This window comes from Varroa jacobsoni, unplaced genomic scaffold (genome assembly GCF_002532875.2).
Source record: "Varroa jacobsoni isolate VJ856 unplaced genomic scaffold, vjacob_1.0 scaffold_524, whole genome shotgun sequence".
NCBI classification, from domain to species: Eukaryota; Metazoa; Arthropoda; class Arachnida; order Mesostigmata; family Varroidae; genus Varroa; species Varroa jacobsoni.
In genome coordinates this window covers 266,563-288,017 of record NW_019213426.1, presented here as the reverse complement: position 1 = coordinate 288,017, position 21,455 = coordinate 266,563, and the positions used below count along the sequence as shown (strand labels likewise).

General features: G+C 41.2%; 1 protein-coding gene across 1 annotated transcript; it reads right to left on the bottom strand.

Moving 5' to 3' along the window:
- Positions 1–15,615: 15,615 nt before the first annotated feature.
- LOC111261156 (high mobility group protein DSP1) lies at positions 15,616–20,505 on the bottom strand. Its single transcript, XM_022834445.2, has 2 exons — positions 20,396–20,505; positions 15,616–18,429 (listed from the first exon to the last, which is right to left on the bottom strand). The coding sequence occupies exon 2, from the start codon at positions 18,421–18,423 to the stop codon at positions 17,842–17,844; it is 582 nt and encodes a 193-aa protein (XP_022690180.1). The 5' UTR covers positions 18,424–18,429; positions 20,396–20,505; the 3' UTR covers positions 15,616–17,841.
- Positions 20,506–21,455: the final 950 nt, after the last annotated feature.

Here is a 21,455-nt window from a genome sequence, read left to right as displayed (position 1 = left end):
TAACACAGTGTCGTTTATGCACTCGTGATGATATGCACCTTCTAACATGTGTTGTATAAACATATACAACCAAAATTATATGTGTACATATAGCAATATCCATCACACATTCGAAGAGACATTAAATTGTGACATCGGCCTGCCCGTAGCTAATTTGCAGTGGAAGCCGTCAATCAAAAACAGATTACTACGTGATGGTTTCTTCCCAGTCATTACCTCTGATCGTTCACAAATTTGAAGAACTCACTATCTATTTCGGCAAGCAAAGGCACCACTCGTTGAGAGTCCAGGACAAGTGCGCAGCGGAATGTGGGTAATGTAGTCGGTTTCTTGCCGTACGAAGAGAGCCTAGAGCACGCTGCAGATAAAAAAGGCCTTCACTCGGTTGAGTACTTCGAGATGCGCTGCTATGACGTCCTGCCAAGCCGCTACCGGATCACTTGGAGGTTGAATAGGTGGAACGGTTTCATGAGTGACTGGCGACTCGACGTCCGGATTGTGCAAGATGCAGTTAATTCTTTCCCATATACTTCTGATTTTAAGGCCGCTTTTAACTCTGCATTCAAAGATTCGCTTCCACGTTTTTTGCCTAGTACCATTAAAGAAGTAGCCCGACGTACTGGAATCTGCTGACGTGCCGAATTAACGATTCGGTGAGAGATAACGTCTTGCCGGCCGTAACTCTACCTTTCATCCTGAATTTTACAGCCTCCGTCTGATCCAGCTTGATCGTTAATCTTGTTCTGTTATTATTATGTGAAGTATAGTCGAAACCTGCTATAGCTGCAATCTCTGTGCCTATAGTTTTAAGTTCCGTCTCACCGTAATGCACTGCATTAGACAACTGGCCTCCAGCAGGGAACGGTCTGTCAGTCTATTCCCGGGTTCGAACCTAGACCACAATTTGTCCCTGAGATTGTGTTACTACACCATCAGGGGACTGTATTTGAAATCTGCTAGGGCCGTAAAATACCGAGTTGTCCGAATAAAGGATAACTTTGACCAAGTCCCTTCAGCCCCTTATTCTGTCACAAAGATCTTTAACTAAAACACAAAAGGGCTCTGACTATCACTTTGGACGGACGAAGTCGCACGTTTGGGGGGCAAGGAGATAGTTTCATTACTTCGCCATCAATGCTTATGTTGTTTCCTGTAGAATCGTAGCCCGAATGCAAAATCGAATGCCGAAAATCAATAAGCAGCGCGTGTAAGCAGCTCGCCAAATCCATTTTAATGTCAAGCATTAGGATACTGCATAGCGCCTTCGTCGAGCGCTTGTCCATGTCATTTCTTCGGTCTAACTTCTCCGCTCGCTGAGAAAGCGGGCTTTCTTTGGGTTAGCAGACCTGCAAGTAGCTTGTAACATATACTCTTCTTAACAACGCCTCCGCACTATGGCGATGGCAGAGTTAACTCACCTTTGTCTTGGCAAAAATTACTAGCAAAGCCTCTCTCCACTGAGTTGGTATGATGCCGAAACGTAAACACTCATTAAAGAATGTAGTCTAAGCAAACAACCAGAACCAGGGCGCCATTGATATGTTCATTACGAATCCCGTCCGTGCGCCCTGCTTTGTTATGTTGAAGGTTTTCGAAAACCTGCAGGACCTCGAGCACGCTGAACTTTCGCTCGAACAAGCTGCGCTCTGTCGTGAATTCCTCGTCACTGACCACAAAGAACACTGGCACCACTCGGGGAATCGTATCATTCGTCAAGACAATGGGAGCGAAGTGCTTGATCCGTGTAGTTGAGTATAATGAACATACGATCGATCAACAACGATTTCGTTATTTGTACAACTCTACAGCATCATTAAGTCTTTTTCCGTTGTGTTAGGCGTATGTAGTTCAGTAGATTGTCTTAAGCGCTGCGGTCAGGAGGTAAGTGGCGGGTTGCACCACTACTAACAGTCCATGCGTGTTTTGGGCTCTTCAGGCAAGGCAACAGCGATCAGCGTTGCACGGCCTGTGTTTTATAAAGGTGGCGTGTCAGACGGACGACTGAATGTTGGCGCGGAGCTCTCTGATGGCATAAGCTACTGGTATGCGCTCGCTCTCCACACTGACGCAACGTGGTCGACGTAGGTTTCTGTAAGTCCAGGATGGTTTTGTTAAACGTCGGTCACTGGTGTGTTTGCAACGAATTTTACCCAGGATAAAATTCACTATCCTTGTAAGAAAATGACCCGTTAGAAGAGGATGGATATATACAAGCACACACCTTGATCGCTGTAAATTTTGCGGTGGCATGTGTTTAAAGTCTCACTCGAACTGGCAAGAAGGTTTTGATCGTCCGAATGACTCCGAGCGTATTAACCTAAAATACTTATTTTTGTCCATTTTGCCCACGGATAGGATCGACCCCACCGAGCATTCTGCGTTACATCTCATAGTGCAGAACTTGAATTGAATATATAAAGAAACATGCAAAGTAGTACGCATTATTAACTATAATGCTTCGATTTAGTTCTTCACGAGATTGGGAACGCCAGCTTATTATTCTATGCAAATGTTCGCGACCATTAATGATAATGATTACTCAGTGGCGTTTAAATATTCGTAGATAGAAGATACTGAATATTAGCTTTAGCGTAGCATTGTCCTTACCTCTTGAAAGCAATGTCACTTTAATCAGCAGTCAGGCTTTCCACATTAACGGCAACTAAAACAGTAAGGGAGTGTTGTTCAATGTTTACGCAGCTCAAACCTGAGTGTTTGGCAGCTGATTTTATGGATTAAAATATAATAGTTGAAAAAGTTGTTGAGTTGTTAGTACGAATCGACTCAGAAACCTTATGAGTTAATCAGATAAGTGTGGCGCTCCGCACATCGCGGCATAATAACATATAAAAGTTCTAGTTCCAGTCGATAGGCGAGGAATAGGCATGTAAAGGTAACTATTAAAAAAGTAAAAAAAAACTATTAAAAAAAATGAAGCTAGACTCCCGAAATGATATCTGCATTACCGTAACCTACTAGTCTCGAACTAAAAAGGACTTTTCCCACCTAACAATGGCTACACTCGTTATATACCGTGTTCTATATAACGGTGTTAAAATTACTTCATATATCACATAGTTGAAGAATACAGTTTGTGATTTTTCCATAGGCCTACTCTGAAAAAATGACCTAGTGCTTATTTCTTGTGGATTCTTAGAAAAAAATTAGCCGAATCGATGCATTAAGGTTTTCTAGCGAGCGTGCTGCCGTCCCGGTAGTAGAAAATCCAGCTCACCGCACATTCGTCATCTTTTGTAAACAAGTCCCTGCCTCTTTTGTGCACCCATATTACTACGCCTCAATATGGAGCAAAGGCTTTTTGTATTTATGTTGTTCTTGAAACGATTTGTATACAATATCCTGCAGTGATGGCGAAATGTTACCCACAGTTGTCCTTCCTTTCCAGAGTAGCCTCGTTATTGCAACATGGCGAGCAGCGGCGGCCGCTGATTGGCCTATTGTTCGATGAGTGAATGGTTCATGTGTATCATTCTGCCGCAGCGATAGACATAAGCAGCACGGGTAACACGTGGAGAAGCGATGATAGATAACGTCTCACGTTTCATCTTCATCTACAATGAAAATTTTGTGTTTTGGACGACCTTCACCTTTTTTTCTTGTATCACACGGTGCCCTCTCTTTCGCATGAGATAAACCTGCCGAAAAACGGCCTTGATGTTATGATATGCCGGTTATCTTGAAACGCATCCACCCCTCGTCACACGTTTGTTTCACTACTTGCTGTTATAGAACTAGGACAGAAAGGTCGATACGTGCACTCACTCAGCCTGCGGCAATTTTCAGCAGCATCCATACTTTTCTCAGTAGAGTTTTCAGCTGCCGATTTCGAAAGGCAAGCGTCTCTAGCCAATATGAGAACAACATGCCAACTACAGTCACTGCACCATCTAGAATTTATTACAGATACTAATACAATACTAAAACCGTACTACACGGAAGCAGCTACAAGGAAACCAAATAGCAGAATCCAAAGAATTGTTTTTCTACTATTAATTGAGAGGTGATACGAAATCAGCGAGATCAGTATATCGGTAATGAATAGAATAAAGCACCATAAAAAGTACTCCATACATACGCTCGAAAGTACTCAAATATTGAGCCATATTAAACTATCTAATTTGATTTTAGGCTTCCGTTGCGGCAGGGTAAGTTAGGTTTCAGACCTCTAATATATTCAAAGTATATTCGTGTTGCGCAAGACAGCGATATTGCGTTTTGACGGCGTTGCTGGCGGTGATAGGTTTCAACCTCCAAAGGACGCGTTCAGCGCTCGTACAAACACTCTCCATAACTACGCCTGAACCTGATACTTTCATTTTCTAGAGTCCGAACCAACTTCAAGGGCCCAAGGTTTATAACTACATAATTGAAGAGTCGTTTCCTGGAATTATTTACGGCTTTTTAAGGAGCCATGAACACCAATAAGATACACTGTGCTAAGTACAACATAAGAGCCATTAAAGAAGTATCTAGGTTTACAATTTATAGAAACATGGTTTGCAAGGGTGATATTTTTTGACAGAACTTCTCTATCCATATAGGATTTTTGTTGTCTACACGATCTTCTAAGCTAAGAAAAGAGAAACAGGTAGTAAAAAACGTAATCCGACATTCTGTTTTGTATTTACACGTATATATATATATATATATATATATATATATATATATATATATATAATGATGTCACAAAAGTTTGATATTTTTCAATCAGTACGGGGATGACTCAGTCAATTCCCATAAACACTACTTGAGTGTCGAGCTTAGGGGGCCGTTATCAATAAAGGAAACTGTATGGTCATTTTAATAAACTTATACGTCCCCACGCGTAGCCAATGCAATGCATAGATGGGCATTGCAGTTATCGCTATATAAGTTAGTTAAAAAATATGATCATATCCCAAAAAAACGTTACAATATTTTTGGAACTGACTTATTTTACTATTCCAAAAACAAGCATCATAATTAAAAGTGACAAACCCGGTGTCTAAAACTTCTTTTGTTTTTTAAAGAAACTCGCAAACGCTGATATTTAAAGGAACGATGCAGACTCGACCTTTATAGTTGCGTAATTCAGGTGCAACTTCCCCTTCCGGAAAAAAGCGGTCCGCAAACATTTTGTACTGAATGAAACTGAAACCTACCGATAGGATTAATTGATATTACCAATTAAGATGGCCATATCTAATCATGAGTGTCATTTGGGGGAAGTTTAGGAAGAGCAATCCAAATTCTTGTTTTCGAAAATCGAGAAGATAAGGTAAAAACAAAAACGAAGATATTCTCTTATACTGTATGCAGGAGTATCTATTCAATGATATAGATAAAAAAAATCGATTTCAGATGGTTCTATTTTAAGTGACACAGAATCGGAAAGCGTTTCTAATAAAAATGTTGTCTGTAAGGCGACAGTTAAGAGCTTTAAGGATAATATTAGGTCGTTTCATTCGATACGTTTTTTAGATGAGAGACGATATAGTTACAAATCACATTCACTATTATGTCATGGAGAGCATTTCAAGGTCGTGATATCAGAATCATTGTATTTTAGGTTTTGTTTCGAAAAAGAGTACAAAACCTGTATGTTAAAATGATAGTTTAAATCATTATGATTGCTATTGCAATATGAACGGTAGTAATTGGACGAAAGGTATGCATGACCTAATGCATCAGTGTCATAGTATAATATAACAATATTTGTTTTACCTTATTAAGCAAGATATTTCGAAACCTAAGCCTTACCATAGAAAAGTAAACAATTCACTTGAAAGATAAAGTAAACGATTATCAAATCCGTAGACGAAAATAAGTCACAAATTAGACTTACCCCTTAGCAACGATGTTTTGACAAACCAACTGCTATTGCGTCCATACAACCATAGCACTTTTTCGCATATTGTCAAGGTTTTTTTTCGAATACTTAGTTTAGCTTGTGTCCTTAAGCTAATTGCTGCGACCTGTACACAATAACGTAGCGGTAACGTGCAAACAAAACCCCTCTACCGTTCGGCATTGTCCTTTTTTGTGTTTGTATGTTATTATAAACGGTTAATTGTAATTAATAAGTTATTCGAAAGGTATTAATTGCTTCCGTTCAAATGTTTTTGCTTATGAATTGTCAGGTGCTATGTGCAGTTAGACAACAGTTTCGTTAGGATCGCAAGCCTTAAACCATATTTCGAGTTCGAGCTTTCATAATAATATTGGATAATAATAATAATATGGGTCATTTGATGGCGCAAACAGCATTTTCGACGCTCGTATTGCAAGTTTTACACAGAGATCAAAAGGTTGCCGGAATAATCCTGGCTACATGGGGCGTGTACGATAAGGAACTTAGAGTAGTACTTCAAGTTAGAGTACTATGTTTAAGCGTGGAATTGTCGACCTTAAAAACGCCTGTGAGTCAACTATTAGAAAATTCCTTGAGCCACTTTTCAACAATTGTTTCGTAAGCTTACATCGTTTACCTAAGCAATCTTCACTGAAAGCATGGTTCATTCCTATATGGAGAAGAAAAATGGGAATAGCGCGGGCATCGAAAATGCTAAGCTTCGCTACCCGATGTAGCTTTCTTTGAAATCTGAAATCAATATAAAACCTTTGTGAAGTGAATAGAGAGATAGCGCTCATTTCATTAGCCAAAGGGTTTTGCAGTAGTATACAATACTTCACTATCAGCTGGCAACACAGTAAAAAGTGGAGCAGTACACGGAAGTAGACATCACTTAGGCACCAACCAAGGTACGAAATCCATGAATATAGTAAATTATTATAGCTTCGAATCAAAGTAAATAGCTTTTCATTTTCGATTCAGTACAAGGACATCTGTTCCGGATGTGTTTAACTGGAGACGGTGTCATTCTGTCGCATACGGTACCGCGATCAGGCACCGACGCCAGGAATCTGTAACAGACACACCCGCTGCTAGATGTATTTATTTGTATTTGTTTGTACTATTTTTAGATTTGTTTTCACCTTAGGAGGAGACAGTACTTCATATGGTTAACGATAAGTGAACGCATTGTTTTTCTGTTGGCTGCAAGTTGGAACTCGCCAGGCTTAAAGGCCCTCGATGTTGGTAAGTGTATATAATTCATATACCGGTGCACATATTTGGCAGCAGACATAAGGTGGTGCCGACTGGTACTTTTTTATATCAACAAAGGACAAGAGTTGTCACGGTCGAGGGCTCCGAGTTTTGCTTTATATTCATTTATTACTATCCATTCTGATTTCATATAGCCAGGAAGTTTAACGGAGTTGGCCCACTGAACGTGCAGCTACGGACACATACTTGATAGGTCATTGTTAGGCTAGTCACACGTTTAACATTGTGAATATTCGGCCGAAAAAAAGAAAGATGGATTGACCTACACATTCTGTTACGGCTGCATAAGCTTCCTTGACATTTATCGTTACGTCCAAATAACTTAACTCCTTCAAGAATTAAGAAGTTCAGTTGCATTGAAGTTGCATTGTCATCGTCAACAACAACAATATTTACGTACACAATATTCCTTAGGATTAACACAAGTGTTTTGCGCCCATGTGGTTTCTTTTCAAAGCGCGCTTCTGCAAGTCTTCCGAACAAAAAATTCGATACTTTTTTTGTTCGGTTCAGCGTTGACCATGAAATGTTGGCAGGAAGCTTTAGGAAGATAGTATGAACACGTCCGATACAAGAGGCCAACTATTTAGACGAAGATCTCGCAAGTGCTGCTGGAACGATGCTGGCTTAGCTCAGCTTTGGCAATATTGAATCATTTTTCTTTTTGCTCAAGTCAAGATTTTCAGCTCCCTTTATTTGATCGAGTTTCTGATAAGTTCTCGTCATTCCTAAAAAGAATGGAAGACAATATTTTGCTGATGAGGTTATGCATTGAACCGTAGGCTCAAGAGGCCGCATTGATCGATTCAACACAGAGTATGAAAAAATCATATGCACATAACATACGAGGGTTCCCATTTCCCTGAATATTTCGGGGTATTTTAAATAATGTGATTGACCGATCGTAAACAGCCTGCTATAAAAGGCCTTTTTTATTTGCAGATGCGCGGCTTAGAAACCGTTCCTTTAAGTCGGTAGCTGGCTGCTACGCCATATCCGAGAGCAGTTGGTCTCACACTCCCTAAAGGCAGCATCGGCCGCTCAGCTCGAACTCTTCAACCATGTGTAGCAAGGATATTCATAGCGCTAAATGACTCTTTTCATCCCAAATAATTTTTAACTATCAGCTTCCGTTAACATTTCCTAAGACTGATGTTTCTCGAATGAGTGTCGTCTGTTGGAGCTTAAGATGAATTGCCACTTTCAGAAACTAACCATTAATCAAAAAATATTTATATCATAAACAATATGATCAACTAAATGGCACTCGATTGTGTCGCTTGAGGTCGCTCTAAGTGAATGGGACTGCATCCGTTCCGGGCTAAGATCTAATTATTCGAAGCAATACCTAGTGGTAGTACTGGATGTAAAACATAAAACGTTCGGGGACTACGTCTGCTGCAGTAGCCTGCTTCAGGGGATTTAACCTTCCTCCCCACGAGAGGGTTTACCGAATTAGCGATACATGAGTGTTATAAGTGAATGATGTAATTAAATCGCTTTCGTTATTATCGCATAAGAAGTGTTTGCGTTTCGAAGTCGGATGGTTCTCCTACGATATGTTCTACCTCTTGACATGTATATATTGTGTGTAGCTCTTTGTGGTTGATACTCAACAGAGATTAGCTTGACTTTTGTTTGGCCAGTAACCCAAAATATTACGGCAAACATTTTGCGATATTCCGATTGATCACGTTACATATGTGAGCTAGCTATAACCCTCAAATTTCTCCAGTAAACATTAAACAAGTGGTCGGAATTAAATAGTTTAAAACGAGCCAAGGCGGCATTTACGGAACTCTATCTAGTCGAAGCCGCTCTATCAGTAAAAATGGCCGTGGGACTGGCTTGACTATATTATACGATATAAGTAATAAAGAAAGAGACATAAATTGCATACTCGAAGCGTGTGATCAATTTCTCTATAGATTCGAAATCTTGTCCTGCTTGTTGACTAATGCAGTGCTCTGTGCATAGATCTTTTGCGCTTATATTTTTGCAATTTTAATTTTTGCCTAAGTGATACATTCCAATAGCGTGTAATAGATATCCGAATGTAGACAATCCAAGTATTTTGTTGCTAATAAATAATTTTTCTGTACTAATGGCAGTAGATGTATGCCATATAATGCACACATACTTCCTAGTAGTTACCATCGTGGTACCATTTATGTCGTTACGTGCCCTTTATCGATGGGTTATTTTTTTTCTAGAATTTATACAATCCGCAACCGCACCCTTTAACAACAACAGCATCATTTCCAGCCGCTATTTGTGCTCTTTCGCAATGCCATCTTACGAGTCGTCTAAGGATCTTTGCTGAAACAATAATTGTGAGTAGAGCACTCACTAATCGAAAGAGATAAAATAAATAAGCACGACATGGGAGCTAGCCAACGGAACACAAACACATTTAACAGTATCTTTAGTCTGATACAAAAGCGTTACCGAATTAATGGAAAATCCTATATTTCTATGCAGTCCTTTAGAACGCTAGCTTGAAGCTACAGAAAATTGAGCAATCCTAGCAAAAATTGTACTCTTATTAGTGGACGAAGTTTTTTTTTTTAATTAAAAGTTTTTTGAGGTAGCATAAAAGAGCAGTCATTAGGTTATACGAGATATATTTTCTTTGATCGAAAACTGGTGAGCGGGTAGCCAGTTGGAAGTTACCCTTGTCAATGTAGGCAATGACAGTCTAATCGTGTTTAATCTTCACAGGTATCGGCTATGAGCACGTGCCTGAATTATGGCCAGATCAGCAAATATTGCCTTCATCGCTTACGAGAGACCGCGAGATCATAGGGAAATGGGAAAGAGAATGAACTATTAGATAAAAGGAACAAACAGTATTACCACGGTCATGTGTCGTCTGGCCACAGTCGACCTAATTCCAGAGGGGGTGTCTTTACCTGATACGCCCAGGTGGTGCTACCGATGCCCCGCGATAGCGAGTGGCGCAACAATGAGAAGGGCAATAACGAGCAAGAGCACTGACGATGAAAACGTAAAGATCGTTGTCGTCAGCCCCAGAGGTTTAGGAAACTGTTTGCTTCACTCTAACAGAAGACAGCACAGGTATCGTTACAGCATATACACACTAATTGCGCTTAACGCGTGATTTTCACTATTTCGCATATAAAATACGCATAGAATTTTGTACAAATCAGGTAAACTGCGGGTAAACTGTAATTTGATTTCAGATTTGTTGAAACATATTATAACTAATGTCGACTTTGACGATTTAAACATTTTTCAATTAACATTAATACGGTTTCTAACCAATGCAAAATTAATTTAAAATAATAATTTCAATTTAACTGCGAAGACAATTGAGTGAAAGAAAAAAATGCCCGTTATGAGTTTGCCTCGCGCTTGCACGAGGTCTTTTACAGATAATATCGATTAACTATTAATCTGTTTGTATCCCTTTTCAAGTCTATTTCCCACAATGTTTCTTGAACACAATGTGGCAAATCCGCTGTGCCCCACTCTGTCACAGCATCCATGGCACCCTTGGGCCCGCCTGTTTGTTACCTAAGGTATGGCCATAAACAGAAGTACTAGTAGCTCCCTTAAGCCGTTGGTACCGGCACTGCGAAACTAAAACGAGTATCAGACCACAGTTCGATCTTTCGTGCGACTTTCGTGCAATAGTAGTACCTACTTCTACTATAAACTTATAACGAACATTTCAAGAATATTATCTGGACATAATTTAAGCTTTATTAAAGCTTCGCTACAAATAAAAAGATTGAAAACTAAGTAACATTTTGCCATTTTCCCTTCGGATCGATCGCCAAAAGCATTGTACCCTAATATGTTACAGCTTTGAATGAGACTTTGCATTTCTCTTTGTAATATCACAGTTTTGAACATAGAAAACTGTGTACTTGGATTCAACAGCACAATGCATGACCAGTACAAACATTCATCACTACCACTTTGTTTGACGTAAATTGTATTTTTTCTTATTTATCTAACCGTCTGCGAAGCTATGCCCATGACTCGATAATTATCATACATACATATTTGACAACAGATTTCAATACATCGATTTCTGTTTGTCTCATGACAGAATTTAAAGAGGCACTACTTATTGCATATTAAAAGACTAAAATACTAAACATTAGTCGTCGTAACATTTGAATCGCTTGAAAAAAAACATTTGTCAATTAACTGTCTGTGAATTCGAAGCAAGACATTTAACAGTGTCTCGAGCTCGAATTCTCGATTCCAAGTTTCTTAAACATGGAATGTGTTTTTGATAGAATTTACGCTCGTGACGGCTTGCGGGACGAATATTTCGAAGGATGTGTATTCCGTACTGAACAATGTGGTCGTCCCTTGAGCAAAAGCAGATGGAATAATCAAAACTAACTTTTGCAAAATTAACTTAACCGTTGAACATATTGCACTCACAAAGCAGTATTTAACTTTTAAGTTCTTGATTATGAAAAGAGACCAAGCTTAACTGTGTTTCAAATGGTTGAACTGTATGGGTATTCAATTGGCTAGTATATTTGCAGGGCGTTAAAAAGCAATGGACCTTCATCTATTTTCATTTATTACTCTGAAGATTCGTAAGTTTGCATGCGTTTGTTCGACGACAAAAAAAGGGAAGATTTAGCTCAGAAAATATCAATCAAAGTTATCTAGAATTTTGAGGGGCTATCGCCATTTTAAATTTTTAGTTTTAATAAACACTTATGGATCGGTCTCGTTCTAATAGATATAAAAATATAATACACAAAAGATAACTTTTTAACCACCAAACGTTCAGTTATCTAGCACAACGTTGAGCAACCTGCTTAAGCCGTTATTCAATTCCAGCCAGTCAAGATCAACCTCAGTAGGGGAAAGCGTCCACAAACATCTGCAATATACTGGCCATTTTATGCTTCAAACAGTGTTTGCAGTTTAGGTATCGTGACCGGTACCACACGTTCAAGCCCCATAGGTTTCGCGCTTGTAACGCGACGCTTTTCTTATTAATTTAACGACTTTCGGCCAGAAATCCTTCGGAAGCACATTATAGAAGTTGATATCCATGCTATTCACCCCCTGAATGCTAGTAAAACATTTCACCCAATCCATAATACATATACTTCGTTCATGAATAGGTAATTGAAGAACTGAAAAATCCGTGCTGCACTGCGGATTGTGTTCAAGTTCTCTGACGTGACGATTATCTTTTGTGGCTTTCTACAGTCTTAATCGACCATCATCGAAAATTTATCAAATTTTATGGAACAACCTGTCATATAAATAAGCACTTCATGAGAAAATAAGCCCATGCATGCAGTATCAGAATTATTCGAGCGATAGTTACCGGTCAATAGCGTGAGATAAAATAAAAATGTGGATTTCATCAAATCCCAGCGAAAATCATAATGAGTCTGACATAAAAAAAATCCCCACTAAATGTTGAGTTTAACATGCCATCCTCCCTACAACCGGCTACTTGAAGCGAAGCTTTGGGAATAATCGACTATTGCAGCTGACGTGTAGGATTAAATTTAAATAATTTTAAAAATAAATTTTCATGACAATTACTATTAAAAGATGCCCGACTACACTATTACCACGATCAATGAAAACCACATCAGCCATTAAATCCCGCCGAATAATTATGAATAAAGGGATAAGGGCAACATGCAAAATCAATGGCCTTCGCTCATTTTTCCAAATTCTTTGCGTCATATGGCTGTTTTCCAGCACAGTGCAAAATGTGTGCACACCTGACCTCGAACCTGGACCGCCTCAAGAAAGCTGAGAAACAAAGTCGAGTGTACCATTGAATCTGAATCAATTTATACGCAATGCGTTTAGCTCATCAGAGAAATGCTAGCAGGTTGGCCACAGCAGAACTCCTCATGGACTCTTATGTAGAATATATTAAAGCTACCCTAAGTAGATATGGTCCGTCAGCTTCCTAACCTCAGCACAAAATATCGAAAGAGGAGTATCGTGCGCACCTTCATACGCTCAGTGTTTGTACTCGTTTTTTCAAGATGCGAAGATCCATCGGTGGTCCAATGAAAATAAGAGTTGCGAGAAGGGAAAATTAAAAAAACGTTGCTAGCACACCTATAGCTCTCATTCACCGCTTTCCGGTAATAGGGCTAAAGTGATAAGTACGGATTTTCCATTTGTTTCCAGAGCCTAACTTCGTAATCGTAGCCAAGTCTTTTCAAGCTAAATTTTAAGAGATCATATACACGTACGAGTCTGAAACGCTTTTTTTTTTTTAATAGACGACTGAAAGCACTCTATTGAGGCTCTTTTATGCTTTGTTCTCATTCTACTACAACAGTTGCCTTCTTATATTGCATGGAAACTTTCTCTAATACCGAACTTCACTACACTATTCAGAGCCGAAAAACGTCGCAAGATATAACCGCTTTGAGTAAAGGGCATTTTCCATATGACTCCGATCTTTTTGAAACCACCTCGAAAGGCGTTTTTCATTGTCCGCACTGCATAAATTTCTCTATAGTTCCACACATTTCGGTATAAAAGTTTTTTCGAAAAACACACCTTACGTTTTCTCTCGTATCCTTGAACACCAAAAATAGATTCTGGTCCACGTGATGAAAATGTACGTTATGAAACGAATTATACAATTTTTTTCTATATTTGATCGCATATGTGAAATTCAAGACGTTATGTAACGTGAGGTGAAGCACTAGCCAAACAACATATAATATTTTCATTGATTTCAATGTTGTAGATATAAATGCAGAGTTGCGTTCTATTCATCATTACAAATTCTCGCAAAATGCACTTACATTTAATATCAAACGTACAGAACGTTAGAGCTTAATCTGAATTCATGTCAATGTCACTGCCGCCGACATTATTAGCCAAAGTCCCAAAAAAATACGAAAATATTTTCAAGGGATTACAAAGTCTTCAATTAAATTATATCAAATGACGAGAATGGATGTTTGCACTACTGATAAGATAGAATGCTAACAATTATGCCAAAAAGCAATGCCTTTAGTACCTTTATACTTTTTTGCAGGATTTTTTGCTTCACATTTCGCAGTAAGTCTTTAAATTTTTATATGAGCTTGCAGGGAAATTATTATATATTTATACAAAGATATGGCTACAGTACATATACCGAACACGCGACGGGCATAAGTTTGTAGGAAAACTATTGTTTATGTAAGGCATCAGCTAGAGTTGTTGATTTTTTTTCAAAGTTGATGATGTATAAATTATTCCATGTTCTAACTGTTAATTGCATGATACCACTGAATAATAAACTGTTTCAGGAAAGCCTGAAAAACTATTTACTCTTGAATGTCTTCACACTTAGTAATCACCACAATCTCACGCTCCCAGCTCCCACATAGGAAGATAGGTTTAAAGGTAGAACACATGTTTTAGTTATTATTTTTTATCGAAGACGTCAAGTAAGGGCAAACAGAGCCAACTTAGGTTTGTTCCAAATAGAAAAGTACCTCGAAAATTCGTTCAAAACAATTGATCATTGTTTTGTCATTGCTGAGACATAATTTTTTCGGAAGCTTAAGACGAGACCTCTAACACCCGTCGATAGCTTAAACTTCCTATGCAGCTAGACTTTTTATCTCCTCTCCGATTGGCACAATTTAGCCCTGCCCCGAATTGACAGACCGCTTATGGTATTCGGTTGATTTTACTTGTTTTACTTACGGTCGAAACAAAGGTGCTTAGGTTGCCCTTGAGAACGGCGCTTTTACAGTGCCCTATGAGGCTATAGGAACAATGATAACGGCCTTCGGTAAATCTTTAGGGGAGGCGAAGAAAATCACAGACAAGAGATAGCTAGAACGCATATTAGCAAATCATAAATTTGGAAAAGAATTTTTTAAGTAATGCCTACTGATTTTGGAATTATTCGTTAACACTTGGCGTGAATCTGGCCTCATATTGGAAGCAGTTTTCGCCTTCGAATTCTTCAATCTATCAAGATAAACAAAAAAGCAAAAAAAAATACCAGAATACCAAATAGCATCTGATTAGCTTCTATTTCCCAAAAAGATTATCCAAGGTTTATACGACCTGTGTCAGAGGCATGTTACACCTTTAAAAAACGAACTTATCATTTGGATTATTATTTTCAGAAATAACAAATATCTCGTAAAGCCTGTGCCACTGCAGTGAGCGAAACGGCAACGCCTGAACTTTCACAAGATTACAGTTCTTTAATTCTTCTCTACGGGCAAACACTAATGAACCAACAACAGAATGCTAAAATATGGTTATACCCATGAATAACATCCCGTTATTTTGAACATACATTTGTTTAAGGTTATTAATACAGAACTATCACAAAAAAGCCTCTATTAAGTAAAACGGGCCAAAACATTCTCGCTGTACCTTCACGACTGTTTCTCGTAAATAATATTCTGCTAGCTAGTAGCAACGATAACATAAGTCCCTGCTCTGTCGCCTAGAGCCAGCAACTTTTTAACTGTCAACTAAAAACAAACTTCTTTTAGGTTAAGTTTTATTTCCTGCTTTATACATGAGTATCTGTGTACAAATCCGGTCCGCAGGCATTGTTTTTTCATTTCTTTATTAGCTCAAGTTACTGACTTGCGTTATGTACTGTTTTTATTTCCGTGTTGGTTTTTTGACATTTATGTTGACATAATAATAATAATAATAATAATAATAATAATAATAATAATAATAATAATAATAATAATAATAATAACCATATCTAAGCGACAGCAGTACAAGTTACTCCACATTGTCTACTGTTCACTATGCTGTCGCACTTTTCCTCGTGTTCTTTCTTTGACGGATTTAAGATCGAGCCGTTACGCTTACGCATTTAACGTCTCGAGGCGAAATTACATGTTCACACTTCCACATTGAATTGATTGGTCATTTCCAATTATTCTGCATTGACGGTCCTCTATAGTTCACGACAAATCGACAATATTTTCTAGCAGAGTACGCGCACTGACAAACAATTGAATAAATGAATACATTAGTTGTTTTCCACACTCCGTTCCTATGTCCATATTGTTTAATTGGTATGCTTTCTATTAATAGCAGCAGTAATAGTAATATTATATTGTCACCATACCCAAATGGGAGAAAACATTCCCTACCCGTCTTGCCCTGCGGCCTCGGATGAGCGCGCAAAATTTACATAATGATGAAGCATGAATGATTGAATGAATGAATGTAATATGAAATGATTCAATGGGAGTACTGCTTACGACTTTACTCTTCTCTCTTCCTTCTCGTCCTGCTACATCATCGTCTGCTCTATGCGTATGCTTCTTTTCATTATCATCATCAGCATTGTTATTATTATTATAGTCATCATCACCATCATTATCGTCGTCGTCTGTTTTTCTGTACTGTTACTATTTAATCCGCGCACCGTCATCATCATCATCATCATCATTCTTTTTTATCATAATTCACCCTCGGTGCACGGCAACCCCTTCAGTTTTTCTTTTCTCCTCTTTACTAAATACATACATAAATATTGTGAGATGTCTGCAGGACCCAATCGCTCGTGCTTTGTTGATCTAGCAGACATACATGCACCTAGACATACTCACGGGTGCGTCTAGTAGCCTGGATATTGGTATAATTGTTGTGCAAGAAATTTGTTAAGACGTGACAAAGAGGGCTTTGAGATAATCGAATAGCATTTTCGGACTTTGAGTGGAGGAGTCATGGACTCAAAGTGGGAAGAATTATGGCATGCTTTGATGATGGGAAAAAAAGGGCTGATGCTTTAAATAAATGCACCGAACCACCATCATTTTGGCCATCATTAATGAAATCAACTCCTTCAAGGGGGTGCCGTGTGTTTCTCGGTTGTCCACTTCACTGCCTCCCAATTCCTCCTGTTTCTCTCTCGCTATATATATATATATATATATATATATTTATATATATTTATGTACCGATGCTAACGAATTCTAAACAAATAGAACAACCGCCCCTCAAGTCGCACAGACATCGGAGAAAGGTCGACGCGTGATCGGGTTCTGTCACGTCGTACCTTCATGGGACCAATTGTCTCCTAGCCAATGTGATCAATTAACCAATTAACAGCAGGGACTTACTGCTGATAAATCAGCTGACAGTGAGATACGGTTGTTCTGCAATGCGATTTCTTCCTTCCACGTCAAAGTTCTACAGATAGGGCGCACAATTATAAGGGCCCTGCTCCTCGACTCTCTTCTACACAACTTCAGTCATCTTCATTTTATATTCCCGTCTTCTTTTACCTACTCCGCTTCTTATGCTTCTTCATCGTCATCCTGTTCTGCGTCTACAAGATTGCTGACTGACGGGCAATTGAGATATACAAGGGGAGGTGGGGGGTTTGGGGTGTTTCTGTTGAGGGGATAGAAAAGGAAGCTTCAGAGGAGAAAATGCCCGACGGTACCGCCGCCACCACCATTTGCGCCGCTAAACCAGACGAAACAGCAGTTCCAGACCACACTAAGAATTGCGTGTCGTTAAACTTCTCCTCTAACATGGCCTCGGAACGTAGCCTCATGCACTAGTTGATTGCGATAGGCCACGAATGAGTTCCAACTCTTAACAAACTGGGAATCACGATGACATGCGATCGACCGACCAATCTTTATCGTACAGTGACGTTTTCAAGCAAGACGCAGGATAGGGCAGGCCGTACAGGAGCCGGGGGGAGGGGAGAGGGTGTCAGTAGCTTCGTACGTTTACTCGTCGCACTCATCGTCATCTTCGTCATCATCATCTTCCATTTCGTGATGTCCCATATTTCCATGTTGTGGGACGGTTCCACCGCGCTTGTAGATCGCCATCTCACGCTCATAGCGTTGTTTGTCCTTGGCCGCCATTGCCTCAAAACGAGCCTTATCCTGCTCGGTGCAGGCTTGCCACCTGCGTCCAAGCTCCTTAGCGATTTCACCGACGGTTGCCTCACCGAGCTCAGCCTTGACCTTGGGTCTCTCGTCGTTACAGAAGTGAAAGAAGGCCGAGAGGGCGCGTTTCGGTGCGTTGGGGTCCTTCTTTTTGCGGCCACCCTTGCCACGGCCTCCATCGGCGGGCACGTAGGTCGACATCTCGGCTTCCCAGCGCTTCTTGTCCTTCTCGGCCATCTGGTGGAAACGCTTCTTCTCAGGCTCGCTCATCGTCTTCCAGCGTTCGGCGCACTTTTTAGAAAACTCAGAGAAAACGACGTTTTCATTTGGGTGCTTCTTCTTATGCTCTTCGCGGCACGTTTGCACAAAGTAGGCGTAAGCGGACATACGTCCACGAGGCTTATCTCCCTTAGCCATATCGTTCTGCAACGAAAGTTTAAACAATGAATAACTATAAAATCCAAACTTCATATTGCCAACAAAGTACGTGCGAGACCCAGCAAAGGAAACAAAGAAAAACGTCATGGCAATATAAAAAACAATGTACATGCTAATTCTTTATGGCCTTTGCGATAGCAAAGAGCTAGGCGGAATGCGTTGAAGAGATTTTATATATACATGTGTAATATTAATACATGTAAACGTACCTAAATCGCATCGCATGCATAAAAACTTTCCATATGAAATGAACGCTTATTATAGATCAGATCTATTCATCGTTAAATTAAATTCAAAATCATGCAAAAAATAAATTTTACTTAAAGGTTTGCAGTATTAGTGGACGTCTATATACGTCTGCCTGCATATAGGGCTGAAACCGTATTGTCATCCTTAGGCGTGCGTCTATAGTTGAGGTTAAAAACACAATTTGCCAAATACACTTGAGAACTATGCTATGTATTTCAAAAGAAACCAAATGACAACAAACAGTTGTGATGTACAAGTTCCAAAATAGCTAGTATTGAAGGACTACGTAATATAACTACGTGTACATTGTATTTGTTCCAGAGTACATATATCAATTTCGGACCAGGTACCTTTCCTAAAGCCCTCTGATTAACCGACATACGAGCTTATCTCAAAATAGCATCATCTAACAAGTCACTACATATTAGCATATACATATGACAGTCAATATGATCGAGCTACAATTGCCATAACGCTGACTATGACATTATCCAGCGGCTTATATATGAGCAATATACACGTAGAGGATTGTTATGCATCTGGGCATACCAAGCAGCAGATCGTCGTACCAAGGTTCAACAAGGGCTAGAGACGCAGGAGCTAGGCCCAACGGTCGTTGCAAGGCAGCAACCCTCAGCCAGCAAAAACACCTCGCGACGGGTCTTTACCAACAACCCCAAGAAACCTTCACTTCTTCCCTCGATGGAGCCGACCAAGTGTCCTCGCTGAGCATGCCTCTTACTAACCCCGGTTAGCACTGGTAATAGTCTACGGTCAGTCCCATTGGCGGTGCTTGGCCATAGAAACCCACGTTGAGCGCGAGCCCGCCAAGCCGCAACATGGGTCTCTATGGCGGCCGAAGCCGACGGACTCTGGCGACTTCGCGTCGCCGCCACTGGGCCGAAGGTCACTGCGGACGCCATCGGGAACGACTAAACTCTCAGATGAAACCCAACCGAACTCAAGTCTGTGCCCCGTTCGGAGTCCAACATCGAGTACCGAAGCGACCTACAATGTTATTCTATGGACGAAACTATGAGGGCGGCGGACATCGTTGGGCGGCCGCCCCCCAAGCGCCCACTGGTCACACGGCATCACTAGAAGTTGGTGACCATCTGCCCGTACCGGCGGCACAGGCCGACGCCTACCGCCAGAGTTCCGAGCGTATGCCGGCTGCCTCACGCACCACCCTATTGCCATAGACGCCCATAGCCAGTCCATAGTGGCGTTAGAGCAGTCAGGCAAACAAGGCAGTCGTGTGGCGGCATGCCCATAGGCCTCCATAGCGATACACAGCGGAGAATGAGTGGACGACGCCAACTGGCCCGAATGGCTGCGTCGTCACCAAATAGGCCTAGCGAGTGACGGTGATTAGCCACTGAGGGCCGCTGGGGGCCTGCACACGACGTCGGCACGACAGGTCCCGAAAGCCCGCTCGTATCCACAGTGGTAGACGGCCTAGCGGAGCGGCCGGCTACGCTGCCTTAGTATTACCATAGCTAAGCAAGTGCCCATGGGACGCTATGGCAGGCAGGCATTCATAGTAACTCTATGCTACAACACACAGGGACCGCCAAGGAGCCCAACAGCACAGCAGTAAGCCCCATAGGGATTACATTGTACGGAAAAACGCACCGGAACTAAACTCGATCGTCGTAATTTGTTATTGGGGCTAAATAAATGGCAAAAGTACATTACTTACAGCTTGTTGGAGGCGTCGGGGGCGAAAATGAACGAGCGTCGGCGAAAAACGACCGTTTCAAAGTGTCCAGCCACAGCGAATGGCGGCCGAGCTGCCGCTCAAAGCATGTAGCCCTACGGGGGAGAGCTGATTGGCGCAATTTGAACCGCGCGCCAACTATCAGCCAATGAGCGAGCAACTCGAAGGGAGCCGTTGTCTGCCATTGGCGCCAGCGGAGGGCGGCTAAGCTAAGCCTAGCCAGCCACCTAGCCAGCCAGCACCACCACTGCTACTACAGCAGCAGCAGCCGCTGTCTGTGTTGCCTATGCTGGCTTGCTGGCTAGCCAGCTAGCTAGCTAGCGGCCATAGCCACAAGCCGCAGCAGCAGCAGCAGCAGCGGCGGCGGCGGTGGCGGCGGCCGGGCATTACAGCCAGCCAAGTCGTAGCAATATAACACTAATACTGCTCAATACGACTGACACAAAAGCAGCAGTCGCCGCATAACGATGGGCCTATGCCTGGTTAGCTAGAGGGTTGGCTGTCTTTTTCACTGCTGTTCATGCTGCTGCTGCTGCTGCTGCTGCTGTTGTTGTTGCTGCTGCTGCCGCCGCTGTGCCTGGATGGGCCCATAGCCATAGCACGGCGACAGCCAGCGGCGCAGCTTTCCCCATAGGAACACACCGCTGCCGTACACCACATAGACAGTCGAAACTTGCCTGCCTGGTTCGGCTTGTATCTGTGTATTCACATGACTGCTGTCGTCGTCGTTGCTGCTGCTGCTGCTGCGACTGCTACGAACATAGAGTGAAGCCGACAGCAGCTTGGCTTGGTGCTGCTGCTGTGGCAATATATTCTTTGCTTCGCTGCCTGCGTTAGCCAATGCTATAATAATAATAATAGTCGCTGCGTCTGCCTGCCTGGCTGGCTGGCTTGCTTGCTTGCCTGCCTGCCTGCCTGCCTGCCTGCCTGCCTGTCGCTCTATAGCGATAGCGACAAGCACTGGTGGTATTAGTAGTCATAGGGAATGTATTGGATAGGATGATGCTATAAAGGCGATGAGATTCTTGAGAGTTGTGCCTGC

Coding starts and splice junctions, on each gene's coding strand:
- LOC111261156 (XM_022834445.2), bottom strand. CDS start 18,423: ATGGCTAAGGGAGATAAGCCTCGTGGACGTATGTCCGCTTACGCCTAC.